General features: G+C 43.8%; 1 protein-coding gene across 1 annotated transcript in view; it reads right to left on the bottom strand.

The window, feature by feature from the left end:
- Positions 1-15,518, bottom strand: part of LOC131562879 (contactin-4) — a 229,423-nt gene that overhangs the window by 64,496 nt on the left and 149,409 nt on the right. The window contains exons 6-8 of the mRNA XM_058812650.1: positions 8,940-9,143; positions 4,552-4,654; positions 1,487-1,671 (exon numbers count right to left, since the gene is read on the bottom strand). Of these exons, the coding sequence (XP_058668633.1) occupies positions 1,487-1,671; positions 4,552-4,654; positions 8,940-9,143 (492 nt within the window). The remainder of the gene's footprint in view (positions 1-1,486; positions 1,672-4,551; positions 4,655-8,939; positions 9,144-15,518) is intronic.

Below are 15,518 nucleotides of genomic sequence, written 5' to 3'. Positions count from 1 at the left end.
GCAGCTTTTGTGTAGGATCCAGATTGGTAAATTCACTACAATAATGAGATTATAACTCAATATGTGCTATGGTGGGAGTGCTCCAAAGGCTCCATTTACTGCTTTCCAAGAAAAGCAGCTTTGGCTGTGGGTACCGCAAAACTCTACAACTGATGAGGCTTTTAATTTACTCCCCACATGGGGAAAAATCAGGAGAAAAACACAGCACAGAAAAAGGAATCTTTAAATCATCTAATTAAAAAAATTAAAACCTGTTCAAATCAACCCCAGATTCTTTCCTTAACATGAAAGGTTTCACTTTGTTCTTGCTCTTTCACTCCTTTTTAACGTTTTCTCATTTTATATTTCCCTCAGTTTTAAAAGGAGAAATGTTCATTTGAAATGGAAGCCCCCAAAGTTGTGATTTTAAATGAAATGCCTTTCAGAAATCTTTCCAATTTGAAAACTTCCCTACTTTTTAAAAAAAACCTTACATTACCCACCAAATCCAATTCAGTTTTGCCAGAAGGGTTGGTTCCCAAACTCTTTTCCTGTGGCAAAATTATTATAAATCAAAAACCATTCTCCTCATCATCTCTGGAGTTCAACCCAATCTTCCCTGCTGACAGGAGCTCAGGAACATTTGGGGGAGAAAATCTGAATATTTCCTCTGAACAACATGGGATGGGACCAGGGGAGCAACAAAACCAGGATTTTTTGGATGCTGTGGGGGTCTCTGCACATCTCTTGGGTGTGGAACCTGCATATTCTCCTCTCCAAAACATCTCCAACAGATCCTTGGTACCAAACCCAGCCCCCTGTGCCCCTAAATCCCCTCCCTGCAGCTCCCACTCACCTCTACACAGGTAAAGCCACACTTTCAGTTTGTTTTGTGGGCTGTTCCCAGCAGAAATTTGGGGATGAGCACCAGGATCAAAGGGATAAATGCATTTTCTATTTGACAGAGCAGGCCTAGGAGGCTGGAATTTGGCATTTCCAGGGCCTGGCTCTGGGATTGCAGCGAGAGAAGAGCAGGTGCAGAAAGCCTTTGAGGGGAGAGGGCTCTGCCCTGGCACTGTTAAATCCCAACTCCCCCTGTTCTTCAATCACTGATCCTCCTGAAAGCTGTTCTTAATTGGCTATCAGCAATTAACATTTATCCACAAAAGCTGGGGCAACCCATACACCACAAATCCCAAGCTGTAACACGAGGATGCTCCCCCAGATTTCCTGCCTTGCCCTCCCAGCCACAAGAAGGAAAAAGAGACTTTTCCAAGCGCTTTCAGCACGTTTCCATGTCAATGTCCTCCTGGGGATGTGTTTTTGTTCCAGCTGCTCTGATTCTCAATTAATATGCACCATCCAGCCAGGTCTTATTTCAAATTACACCCTTCTCGAGATGCGCCATTCGAAGAGAAAGTAATTTCAAAAAATATCCCCGCAAAATTACGTCCTCACAAAACATTTACTGCAGATTGCACTGACTGCAATAAGGCAGCCTGCTCACCATAAAACGTCAGCTGTCCTCGTGCCACGTTCTTGCCCCTGACATTTTCAGCCACGCACTCGTAGAGCCCGGCGTCCTCCTGCTGGAAGTTGGGGATCTCCAGGAGCCCGCTGGAGCGGTGCCTGCGCGCCTTCCTGGGCAGCTGCTTCCCATCCGCCCTCCTCCAGCTGATGGTGGGCACGGGGCTGAGGGAGGGAAAGAGAGCAAGGTAACACTGCCAGGGGAAGCCACGGTCACACTGAGGTGTTGGGGAGTTTTTGAAGGTTTGATAGTAGAAGGTATTAAAATCAGAAAATTTGGGGAATTAGAAAGAAGCCAGACTTAGCGGTGCCTGCGCGCCTTCCTGGGCAGCTGCTTCCCATCTGCCCTCCTCCAGCTCATGGTGGGCACGGGGCTCAGGGAGGGAAAGAGAGCAAGGTAACACTGCCAGGGGAAGCCACGGTCATTGTGAGGTGTTGGGGATTTTTTTGCAGGTTTGAGAGTAAAAGGTTTTAGAATCATAAAATCTGGGGAATTAGAAAGGAGCTGGAATTAGCGGGGCCCTGGAGCGGTGCCTGCGCGCCTTCCGCGGCAGCTGCTTCCCGTCCGCCCTCCTCCAGCTGACGGTGGGCACGGGGCTGAGGGAAGGAAACAGAGCAAGATAACACTGCCAGAGTGCCATGGTCACACTGAGGTGTTGGGGAGTTTTTGAAGGTTTGATAGTAGAAGGTTTTAAAATCATAAAATTTGGGGAATTAGAAAGAAGCCAGACTTAGCGGTGCCTGCGCGCCTTTCGCGGCAGCTGCTTCCCATCCGCCCTCCTCCAGCTGACGGTGGGCACGGGGCTGAGGGAGGGAAACAGAGCAAGGTAACATTGCCAGAGGAAGCCATGGTCACACTGAGGTGTTGGGGAGTTTTTGAAGGTTTGATAGTAGAAGGTTTTAGAATCATAAAATTTGGGGAATTAGAAAGAAACCAGACTTAGCGGTGCCTGCGCGCCTTCCTGGGCAGCTGCTTCCCATCCGCCCTCCTCCAGCTGATGGTGGGCATGGGGCTGAGGGAGGGAAGGAAAGCAAGGTAACACTGCCAGAGTGCCATGGTCACACTGAGGTGCTGGGGAATTTTTGAAGGTTTGATAGTAGAAGGTTTTAAAATCATAAAATTTGGGGAATTAGAAAGAAGCCGGACTTAGCGGTGCCTGCGCGCCTTTCGCGGCAGCTGCTTCCCATCCGCCCTCCTCCAGCTGATGGTGGGCACGGGGCTGAGGGAGGGAAAGAAGGCAAGATAACATTGCCAGATGAAGCCATGGTCATTGTGAGGTGTTGGGCATTTTCTGCAGGCTTGATAGTAAAGGTTTTAAAATCCTAAAATTCGAGGAATTAGAAAGAAGCTGGACTTAGTGGGGCCCTGGAAAAATGTTAAAAATAGACTCTGAAAATGTTAGGCTTTGTGTTTGCCAGATCATGTGAAATTGTGCCTGCGTAAGCAGCATATGATAAATGATATAATTGTTAGACGTGATGATTGTTTAGTAATTAAATATAATTATTGTTTAATCGTAAGAAGAATCATGAGAAACTATGTTAGAAGTTTGAGGGGGACCACGAGGAGCCCGTGCTTGGATGAAATCTATGTATACCATAGAACAATATAAGTTTAATAATGAAAATGAAAGTTATATAACAATAGAATATAAAAACATGTTCATCCCGAACCCATGTAGGGGTCAGATTTGGGTTTGTACTCCTGACACCCAGAGCTCTTCAATAAAAGCACCTGCACGTAATCATTCTCGTGATTATGTGTTTCTGAACGCTGACGGGTTGAGGAGTTTTTGCAAGAAAACGGCCACATTCAACCAATGCACAATAAAAACTGACAATGGACATCTTCACAAACAACGGATAATGGACATGTTCAGAAATGGGGCTGGTTTATCCTTGAGAAAGATACAAGAAGAGTCATCAAGACTCAGAAAGTTTGAGAAAGTGAGAAAAAAGAGAAGCAATGGGTGGGCCAGACAACCACAGCAAGGCACGTGAAAAATCAGAAGATCCAATCAGCATTCTATTTTAGACACATGAACAGCCAGGATTAACCAATCATGTATTAGCTAGAGACACATGAACAGTAGAAAATTATTATAAATATAGCCCTATATTATAAATTGTCCCTTTTTGAGATAATAAAGTTGGCTTCACTTGATCATATTGATCATGGCGTGATGTCCCATTCCTGATCCAAAATGGCATCAGAGAATAAAGAGAAGATAAAAAGGTAAAACCAAAAGGGTATTAGAGAATATATGAAGAAAAAAATGGTAAAAAGCAAAACAGCATCAGAGAATAAAGAGAAGATAAAAAGGTAGTGAGTGGTCTGGCACAGGGTCAACAGGAGATTTTGTTATGGGTGGGTTATGTGGAACATAAGTGTAAATGTGAATTGATAATTGATTTTATGCTAATCTGATATATATATTCTTTCCATTAAAGGGGAGGTGGGGCTACACAGTGCAATAGTTTAAATTATTATGGCTGTCACTCACAATTATTCAATCTGTTGTATATGAATAGATTTTATAAAGAGGGTTTATTATGGGTGGGTTATGTGGAACATAAATGTAAATGTGTTTATCACAGTGTATAAGCAGGAGACATTTTATTACTAAAATGCTGTTTTGACCCAGTTGAATCTGGGGTAAAAAACCCATCCATTTTAAGGTGGGCAGGCCCTGGAAGGGGTTGCCCAGAGAAGCTGTGGCTGCTCTAAAAGTGTCCAAAAGACAAGGCCTGGAGCAGCCTGGGATGGTGGGAGGTGTCCCTGCCCATGGCACTGGATGGGATTCAAGGTCCCTTCCAACCCAAACCATCCATTTTGTGACAATTTTCCTGCCATTTCTCTACATTTTGGAAGTTTTGCCAGTGTTTGCTCCAGAAACAAGAGTGCCCAAGCCCTGTGGCTGCTTTGAAAACTGGCCACAGGTAACTCCTGCTGAGGAAAGTGGGTCATTAGGAACTGCTGCAAACCCCGCAAACGTGAGAAGCTGCAGGAATAATAATTAATAACAATAATGGATCCAAACTTACTTGCCCAAGGCAAAGCACTCCAGTTTCACCGTGGTTCCCTTCGCAGATGGAACAGTTTCTGGGAACTGCACTTCTATTTTGGGCTCATACTCTCCCATCACCCCTGGGAACATAGAGGAGATGCTAAGGCTTGGTTGAGTTTCAGCAGTAAATTCACAAGCGTTCCCGTGCTAGCACAGAGCTGCTCTATACATCATTACTTGCCCAATTAATCCATTCATTTTAAACATGGCTTGTTCCTAACAGCCGTGGAGTGTGGGCTCTTTTCCCATTTACTGCCAGAGGAGAAGCTGAACCAACTCTCCACACCATCTGCCAAAGATTAAAATCTCTTTGTGGCTCTGTTACTTTTTGCTTTTAAATATGCAGGATTTTTGCAGGTAACTCGTGAAATAAGGGGAGCAGTAATCAGGGAGTTTCAGCATCTTCTAGAAACGGAACGTGGAACAAGCAGCCATTAGGAAAAAAGTTTGAAAATCCCTGGAGTTAACAGAGATATTTCTATTAACTTCCAGGACTTCAATGCACAGAGATCTTCTACTCCTCGGGTAATTTCTTTATTTTTTACTGCCCCAGTAAATCATGGAGCGTGGCAGCCTCTTTATGAAATTGTGTTTAAAAATTTGTGCACATAAAAGGGCCATTATACCCCTGACAAATGGCTCCATTTCCAGCCACTGCACTGTCTTAAACCCAGCACATATAATTCCACCAACAGTGATTATCAGCTAATTGATGATTGCAGTTCCAATCTCAACAGTGCAGCACTTGCTGGACGGTGGCCAAGGCAGGAGAGGAGCTGGGTCAGCCCTGGAGAATCCCCAAAATACAGAAATGAGCCTGCAGTGACACTGGGGCACGTCAGAGGTGCTGAGTTGGCCTCTGATTGCTGACTGCTCTTGCTTTTCACACTGGATGCAAGAAAATCCTGTTTTTTCCTTTAGTTTTCCAGTGATGAAGCTGGAAATGCTGCGTGTGAGCTGACACCACTCCACCTCTGCTCACTGACCTGTGCTGATGCAAGAGCAGGTTGTGTCATCTTCCAACACAGTAATTGCAAATAAATGTTCAACAAAGTAGCTCCTGCACAGCCTCAGCTGTCAAAATTAAATGCATTTATTAAAAATATGGATACTCTCCCCATATTCCTGCCCTGCCTTATACACAAAACAGGAAATCTGGGATTCCCTGGTGACATTCCAGCATTTACAAACCATACAAAGAAGAATTATGTGGCATTTCACCCATTAGTCCCTGCATGTTAACACTGCACCCTTCAAAATCCCGTTTTCCCAATTGGGACCTGCCAAATCTTTGCAATCTTGCCTAAATTTCTCCAAAATCTGTGCTGAATATTTTCTGGGAGATCTTCAATCAAGCCAAGAACTGCCTCGTGGTCTCCAAAGCAGCAGCTGATACAACTTGTGGAGATCTTTTCTCCCTTCTCTTCACTGTTTATTTAATCCCATTTCTTTGCCTTGGGCTGGGCCTGAAGAGCTGAAATTCCATGGGGATAAAACCCCAGTGGGGTGGGAATGTTTCCCTGGGGCTGTGGGACACCAACTACAGCCACCACCCCATTGAGCCCTGCAGCTCTGGCCTCTCCCAGCCTCACTGAGAACTCCAACCACTGAAAAATCAGGATTTGCACCTGGAAAAATCAGGATTTGCCCCTGGAAAAACCACAAGGCTCCTGCTGCAATGACACCCTGCCTATCTCCATGAATTTATACAGAGTATGAAGTGAGTCCTGCTGTCTGCTCTTTATAGCAGCAACATCAGAGCAGTTGAAACATCTCCATCCTGAACCCAAGACCATTTCCATGCAGAAAATCCTCATTTTCCCTGCTGTTCCAGGGTGATTGAACATCTGACTTAGCTGTGCAGGTGGCGGGGATGGAGGAGGAAATAAAGCGCCAAAGCAGAGCCTGGTTTGTGGCTTGGAGAGCACTCCCAGTGTCAGGGCACATCAGATGCTCCATGTGTTGGCATTTCAGAGGCTTTTGTGCCTTTCTTCCAATTTCAAAGCTTAAAAACATTTTTTTTTTTGGGCTGAAAGTCCCAGGAATTCAGGAGGAGGCTAATTTGTCTGAGGATTTGCTATGCATTTCCTGACAACACCTGTGAAATGTTGCAGTTTAATTGGCCCATACAGCTGCTGCTGATGGCAGTTTCATTCCAGGACTATTTTGGTCCTTTCCCACTGTTACTGTTTCCATCCTGGTATGGCAAATCCCACATTTTAAAGAGAAATAGGGAAGCAGCAGCTTTCAACACCTGGATGGTCCCAGCCACAATTCCTTCCCCATCAGCTTAAAGCCATTTCCCCTTGTTCTACCACTGCACACCCTGGTACCAAGTCCCTCTCCACATCTTCCAGTAGGGATTGCAAAAAAATTCCTATTATTGAAATATTAAAAAATATTGTTTCAGCACTGCAATTGTCAGCATGAGGCACATTTAACCATTGCTCTTTGCCATCCATGCCAGGCCCACTGTGACTCAGAGGGACAGATTTGCTGTGCTGTGTTTATGGGAACACAGAATTCCCTGAAAGGGAGGGCAGATATGGAGCAGAACTGGAGAAGCAGCACCTCCACCCCTCCCAGTCCAGCTGGGACAATTCCTCATCACCAGCAGCATTTCCCACTCCATCCACAGGGATTCTGTCAACCTGACAGGCAGGAGGCTGCAGCAAGGAGCCTGTGTTTTCCAAGCAAGGAATTTTTGTCAAATCCCACAAGGTGACAGTGGATCTTCTTCCAGGAGAAGTTGCTAGCATTGCATTTCTATTCCTGGAACAAATGTCCCAACTGTTAGCCTTTAAACAGAGACATTTTAATTAATTTTAATTGGAAATTAACATGCAAATGTATTTTTCTTATCTGCTCCAAAATGATGACGATACAGATCAATTGTCTGTATAAATTTAGAAATCCTCTTTTGCTTTCTTCTCCCCTTTTTTGTATTATTCCACAGACCACTAATAATAGCACTAATTCTGCTGGGAAACACAGGCTGAGCTAACAGTTACCGAAACAACAAAGTGCCTTTGTTCACTTTGGGGCTGCATAAAATGAGAAAAACTGCAATGTCCAGACTCTAAAATCTATTTTGTTTCCTGTCTTTGGCCAGCTCCCACTGGGTTTTTTTTGTAATTACTCCTGACTCTCAGAGTCACTCTAGCAGTGTGTCTAGCAGACTCTACCTCACTGAAAAACTGTGAGAGGGGGAAAAACCCTTCACTCCATGTCCTGGATTGCCAAGCAAATTATATTCTATTTGCCATGTGTATGGCAGGTGTCTTCTGTTCATTGGGCAGTTTTCCTTATCCCTCCCACACCCACTCCTCCCTCTGGGGAGACACCTGCTGATAACAGCTACTGAATGTCCCTGCATGGCTGATAAGAACTACAGCATCCCATTGGGAGATGTGAGCCCAGAGGGAGGAGCCAAGCATTCCTACCTGGATATAATCTGGAGATTCTGGAACACCAGCCAAGCATTCCTACCTGGATATAATCTGGAGATTCTGGAGCACCAGCCAAGCATTCCTACCTGGGTATAATCTGGAGATTCTGGAGCACCAGCCAAGCATTCCTACCTGGATATAATCTGGAGATTCTGGAACACCAGCCAAGCATTCCTACCTGGATATAATCTGGAGATCCTGGAACACCAGCCAAGCATTCCTGCCTGGATATAATCTGGGGATTCTGGAGCACCAGCCAAGCATTCCTACCTGGATATAATCTGGAGATTCTGGAACACCAGCCAAGCATTCCTGCCTGGATATAATCTGGGGATTCTGGAACACCAGCACAGCCTCTCCACTGGATTCCCCAGAGGAACAGGAGCTGCCTCTGCTCCTGGATCTTCAGAGGCAGAGACTGCACCTTTCTCCAGGATCCCTGCTCCAGCAGAACCAGCCCTGACACTGCAGGAGGGCTGAGCCACAATTCCAATGGCACTGCTGCCAACACCCTGACCCACAGGGTGTCAGGTTGGGTTCTGACTCTGTCAGCGCTGGTTTAGTTCACTGCATCATTTATTTCATCTTTTTATTTTCTTCCCTAATAAAGAACTGTTATTCCTGCTCCCATATTTTTGCCTGAGAGCCCCTTAATTTAAAATTTATAGCAATTCAGAGGGAGGGGGTTTACATTTTCCATTTCAAGGTGTCTGCCTTCCTTAACAGACACCTGTCTTTCAAAACTGAGACACTCTAACAGAAACATTTCAGCCAATTTTGACTTTCTGAGTCAGACACCTGCCTTTTCAAACCAAGACACTCCAACAGAAACATTTCAGCCAATTTTTACTTTCTGGGCGACATCCAGCCATGAAAACCCAGCAAAGCCCCCCAGGGCAGCTGGGGAAGGTCCTACCGTCGTTCCTGAGCACGAGGGGCGTGGGTGGCCCCAGGACCTTGCTGTTGGTCACGGTGTTGGTCACCACGCAGGTGTAGTTGCCCACGTCCGAGGTCTCCACCTTGGCGATGTAGAGGTTCCCGGTCTCCTGCGACACGAAGCGCCGGTTGTCCTGGTGCACAAAGGTGGGGTACTCGTTGAAGATCCAGGCGTAGGTCAGCTCTGCAAGCACAAGGGACACGCTGTGAGCAGGGAAAAATGAGATAGCACAGCCCAAGGAATGAGCCCCACGGCTGCTGATGCCCTGGTGGTTTTTACCATTTTATCTCTCTATTTTCACTGAGGCCAGTTTGGTTTTTGCCTTTTCTTCTTCTCTATATTCTCTGATGCCATCTTGGTTTTTACCCTTGTATTTTCTCTATACTCTCGGATGCTGTTTTGGTTTACCTTCTTTTACTGTTTTACCTTCTTTTCTTTTATCTATTCTCTGATATATATGTTTGGTTTTTGGTTTGGTTTTTTTATAGGCTCTGTTTTGGATTTTACCATTTTTCTTTCATATATTCTCTGAAGCTGTTCTGGTTTTTACCTTTTATCTTTTATATATTCCCATATATATATATATATTTGGGGTTTAGTATGGTTTTTTTATACAAACTGTTTTGGTTTCTACCTTCTTATCTTCTCTACATTTCCTGAGGCCATTTTGGTTTTTACCTTTTTTCTTTCATATATTCTCTGATGCCATTTTGGTTTTTACCTTTTCTTCTTTCACATATTCTCTGTATTCTCTACACATATATTTGTAGCTTTTTATCATAGCTTAGCTTCAACGCTTTCCTAGGCAGAAAGACAAAACAAATTCCAGGATCCCTGTGCTGTCCTGGCTCTCCTTAGAAACCAAGGCTGAAAATGGCTTTTTGGGACAAATTTTTGCGAATAGGGCCTGGATCTCATCTGAGGGGGGAGAATTTAGAAGGTACCAGAACTGGGGGGATCAATTCACCAGGCAGGTTCCTAATTGGGACGTTCTTGTCAGATATGCTAATTTGCAGCATCTATAAAAATTGTACAGAAATCCTGAGCATCCTCTGCCTTTTCCACCTGCAGAAATTGTGCACTCAAGGTGCCCCTTTTATCACCCTAACTGTGTCTGGCTCATATTTTTAGGACAAGAGAAAAAGGCACCACTCCAAATGCAAATTTCCAGCTGTGGCATTTCCACTTCAACACATGGATCTGATATTCCTGCTACTCCTTCCACTTCATCCAGAATAAAACGCATTTCACAGGAATCTCACCTTTTTGTTGTGAACACTCCAGCCTGCCCATAGCTTTGCTTTCATCCTCCCTAATTAATTTTTTTCCCCCCTTAAAGCCAGTTGTGAGGAGGATCTGCCGAGCTGTGTTATCACCCGCTGGATGCTTTATTGCTCAGGAATTTCTGAATCAGCAGAAAACTGAACACTAAATTAAGCAGCTGTAATCTTCTCTGTGACTAATTAGACAGGGCTCTGTGTTTTATAAGGCGTCGTTGGAAGTTATTTGAGCCACAAAGAAGAAGTGAGAGACATTGCAGAGGCTGTGAGTCAGGTTAATGCAGTCTAACCCTGTTGTATCTGCCTGAGCCAAATGCCCAAAAACACTCAAAGAGCCTGAAGTGGATGCAAGACTGCTGCAGTTTTCTAAGGGAACACTAATTATACTAAAAATCACATTCTTGTTTTAATACTCTAATGAGTCGTGGCTGTAATTGACCTCAGCTACCATTAGGTACTTCGGAAAATACATTCTGCCCTCATGTCCCACTGTTCCCAGCCAGGAGAGGCTGAGTGCAGCCTTTTGGCCTTTATTTATTTACTTGTAACAACAGGACTGGAAAATGCCTGCTTAGACTGTTAGAAAGGTATGATAATTCTGTTTACGAGGGAACATCTAATCATCATATTTACACATGTGCATCTCATTAGAAGGAACCTCATGCTGATGTCAAGAGGATACTCAGAGCAAACAAGGTACCACTTCCCAGCCAGCTTATTATTTTCTGCAAGTAGTTAAGTTTGTTGGTCGTTTTTTTTTTTTTTTTTTAATTTACTCTTGGTGAACAATTATCTTGCTCCTCCAGAAGCAGCAGCACCAGGCAAATAAACATCCCTGCCCTGGGATGCACAGAGGTGCTGAAATTGGAGTGACTCTTCACACCGAGGTTTCCACCAGAGCCCCCTGAGCTCTGCAATTCACAGAAAGTGGAAATTGTGGCATTTCCTGACATGGTGTTTTCCTGAGCACAGGAAAACAGTGGGGAGGGAATTTCTGGATCAATCCCTGTCCCTCCCATCCTCTCCCAGGAGGTCTCACAGGTATACTTACACCCCAGAAAGGGCTCCTGCTTTCCTCCATGGGCCAATATCACTTTATTGCTAAAACCCTTCTAATTTCCAGGTTAAATATTTTCATTGTAGTCTGTGGTTCTGTGCTTGTGGGCTAATGATGCCTTTGGCTGAAGGAGTTCTCATCTCCTTGCTGGTGAGAGCCACTGAGAGCCCTTGTGCTGGCATTTTCAAGGCTTTCCTGCCCTGTAATCATTGCAGGAGCTTTTCCTGGGTTCTGGTTCAGTTAAAAAGTCTGGGATAATTCTGTCACCGGAGCTGAGGGCCAGGCTGGGAGCCCTGGGCAAGCAGGGCACAGCAGGCTGGGCAAGGGGAGCAGGTCTGAGCAAAGACAGAACAAATGATGAGCTGGGATCCCTCCAAACAGAGAAACCCAGTGCAGAAGGGTCTAAAGAAGACCCATTTCTAGAGGGAAAAACATTGAAATCCTCCCAAAGCCACCTTGAAACTCTGTTAATTTGGCTGCATAAAAGTGAGGAACACAGTAAAGGTCTGAAGGTGCAGCTCTGACTTCTTATCAATGCCAGAGAAATCCAACTGCCCAAATGACACAGAATTGCATGTTAGGAGCAGTCTGTTATTACTACATAAATTTAAAGATATTTAAAATATATTATAATATAATATTTAAGAGTTGGAAGCCCTGGGTAAGAAGGCACAGGAGGCTGGGCAAGAGGAGGAGATCTGATCAAAGACCTGATCCCTCCAAAAAAAGGAACCCAGTGCAGAAGGGACTGAAGGAGACCCATTTCTAGAGGGGAAAACATTGGAATCCACCCAAAGCCACCTTCAAACTCTGCTAATTTGGCTGCATAAAACTGAGGAACACAGCAAAGCTCTGCCTTCCTATCAGTGCCAGAGAGAGATCCAGCTGCCCAAACGACACAGAACTGACATTAGGAGCAGTCCATTATTGCTATATAACATTTAACACTGTCTTTTTCTTTCTCTCTCCCTCTCCCAAGCCCCATGGGACTGATGGAGCACGGAGCCCAGGGAGCAGCACAGGCTGGAGCACCTCGGAGTGCTCGTGCTTGTGCAGCAGCATGTAAATAAACACTCCCTCGCTGTGCCTTTGATTTCCTGAGAGGTCCTGGTGCAATATTTATGGCTCCTCCAAGCTGACGGGCTCCTTTTGATAAGGTCTGCCTCTCTAATTGCTCTGCAGGTGACAGGCAGCTCACACCCCACAGGCAATTTGTACCTCCTGAGCAAACAGACACTGCAAACACAGCCTGGGCTGGCTCCTGCTGGTGGGAAGGGTTCCCAAAGTCACCAACACGGAGCCTTGCAGCTCAAGGAACCAGCAAAAGGGCAATCCATGGTTCTCTAATCACACACGAGCCTCTGGTTCCTTAAAGAATACATTACAAACTTCTCCTGTCTAATTTGGGGCCCTTTCCATGTGGTTTTTGCCTATTTTCCCACATTTTCATTTCCCCTTTAAAGCAGATCTGTCATTAATCTCCATAATCTACAGTTTACAAATTGGGTGTAATTTCCAGTGTTGGGATTTGTTACCTTCAACTCACTTCTCCTGTCTAGAGTGCCAGGATACATTACAGTCATGAGAAAAAGTTTTGACTACTGGCACCTGCCATTTGCCCTTCACAACCCTCTCAAATCTTGCCCCACACTTCACATTTTGTTTTCATGCAAAGGATTTTCACACACCTGTAATGCTTCTCTCTCTACTTCTGGGTTATGTTCTCTACTTTCCTCCCCCAGATTCTTTTAGCTGCAGGTGCCTGTTTCTGAGCTCTTTCAACCTTGTTTTACTCAAATTCAGTTTTGGAGTTTTGGTTCGACTTCAGCTGTCTATTTACCCTTGAGCAGTTTATAGCTATGGTGTATTTCTGGTTTTAGTAAAGATCTAAAGATCTCTCAAACACAGAATATTACCCAATTTCTGAGCTGTATTTGCTGTTTTTAAGGGAAAGGAGAAACTCCATGAGCTGCAATCCCAGAGCAGACCCAGGACATGTTGTAACCTTATTTTTCTTCATTTCCATTATCTACTCTATAATGAAAACTGCACAGAAATTCTGAGTAATTATTAACTTAGGTCTGTGCTTTGCCAAAATCACATTTTTCTGCTTGCCCCCCCCCCCCAATATTTTGCTTCTGCCTTTAAGGAGAAGAAACTCTTCTTGATTTTTAACATTTTTTTAAAAGTCTCTTCCATAAAGTCAGGGCTGCCACTTAAAGAGGTCTCTGTGGCTATTATGGGAAAAGCTATTAAAATATCAAGATTATGGCAGCCATAAAGCTGAGGAGAAGGATGAAATTTTGGGATCAGCATTAGCCAAAAAATGGGGGTCATTTATCATTTTTAATAAGAACAGTGTGGGTACAATACACAATTGTTTTTATAGGCTTTGCTGAAAGTTCCAGAGTTTAATCCAATCTTCAGTGATTGCTGTAACTCCTACCTTATCACCCACTCTGTCACTCTCAAGCTGGACAGGTGGGAACTGATTTTCAGTGGAAAACAGAAAGTTTTCTGTAAATCACGATGCACAAAAATGATGTTCCATTACACATGGCAAAAGAAAAACATGAAATTAAGGAAATTATGAAATTCTCCCTTTGAACTCTCCCAAACTACCCAAACTATGTCTGCAATATTAATTAGAGACATTTTGAAAGGAGAGGTGAGGCTCATCCCCTGCTATAAATAATTTAAATTCAGATGTAGTGAACACAGCTTGGAGTGTTTGGTTGACACGTCCCTTGATCATGCATTTTTGTAAAATTATGGCTGGCATTTAATTTTTTTTTCAAAACTATTTTTTTTTCCAGAATGCACTTCTGTAAATTTACGGCTGTTTAAAATTTTTTTTTTTCAAAATTAATTTATTTTTTACAGAATGCACTTCTGTAAAATTATGTCTGTTTTTAAAATTTTGTTTTCAAAATTCAATTATTTTTTGCAGAATTCACTTCTTTAAAATTATGTCTGTTTTGAATTTTTTTTCAAAGTTCATTTATTTTTTTCCAGGATAGGAAATTAGGGGATTTAGCACAAACCCCTTGGCTCTGGGTGTGTTCCTGTGCCAAACATTCCCAACTGTTGATTTTTTCAATATATCCAAATACTATAATATCATTTTGTTGTACAGCCCCCGTTTGTACCCACTGTTGTTGTATAAACTTCATAGAAAACTGATTTTTGGTGGATAATTTGCAAACTGCTGGGGTTTTATTGTTGCTCTGATTGCTCCCATTCCTTGGTGTTCAAACTGCTCATAAGTGAAGTTACAGCAAATTTGGGCAAAGCTGAACTGATTATCTGCTGAGTGTGCTGTGAACCTGAGCTGTATTCTCAATTTGCTTATTGAAATCTGCCAACTGCTTGTAGGGGATACTCATCGTTCAAATTCCATAATTGCCGATTCCATAATTGCAAAGTTCATAATTGCAAATTTCGCTGTGATTTGATTGAGCAATCAGCACCCATAGCCCTGTGAATCACAAAATCACAATTCTGAATCACAAAATGCGAGCAGGAGAGAAGGCTCCAAGTGCCTCCAGCCCCTGGCAGAGCACCTTGGGGAAAGGAAAAAGGGAATTACCCAGGAAACACAAACCCCTGGCACAACTCTCTGCAATTCCTGGAGTTTGGACCATTTTTCTCTTCCACAGTTTTATTTTAATGTTCAAGCTACATAAATAATGCACCACCTCTTTTTTTAATTTTTTTTTTTTTTTTGTGGGGTTACAGACACTTCCATTGCCCTGCCTGCACCACTGGATCAATTTTTTATCTTCCAGTCTTAAATAATTGCAGAACAATTTAAGGAAATCGGCCAGGACAAAAATATCACCTGGTAATTCTCCCTCTGAGTCTGAGCTCTGCTGCCCAGCTACACCACAGCTCTGGGCCTCCAGTGCAGGTTTTAATAAAAAGAATGATAAATAATGAACAAGATTAATCTAAAGTTAATAAAAGACGTTTGGATGAACCCTCAGCTACGCCAAATCTGAGGACACAATTACTCAGCAGTCAGGCAACAGAGAAACGTGCTGCCAGGAGTTTATAAGAACAAGAAAAATGCACAAAATCACCCAATTTTTCTCATTCTCGCAGCAGTTTGCAGTGCTGCGTTTGCCTCCCGGCCCCTGGACTGCCCAGCTCTGGGTAATTAAAAGGGCAGGAGGTGTTCATTACCTGAAGCCTAATCAATATCCCCGTATCTGCTGCATC

Source organism: Ammospiza caudacuta, chromosome 12 (assembly GCF_027887145.1).
Source record: "Ammospiza caudacuta isolate bAmmCau1 chromosome 12, bAmmCau1.pri, whole genome shotgun sequence".
In the NCBI taxonomy this organism is placed as follows: domain Eukaryota; kingdom Metazoa; phylum Chordata; class Aves; order Passeriformes; family Passerellidae; genus Ammospiza; species Ammospiza caudacuta.
This window is presented reverse-complemented; position numbering and strand designations above follow the sequence as displayed.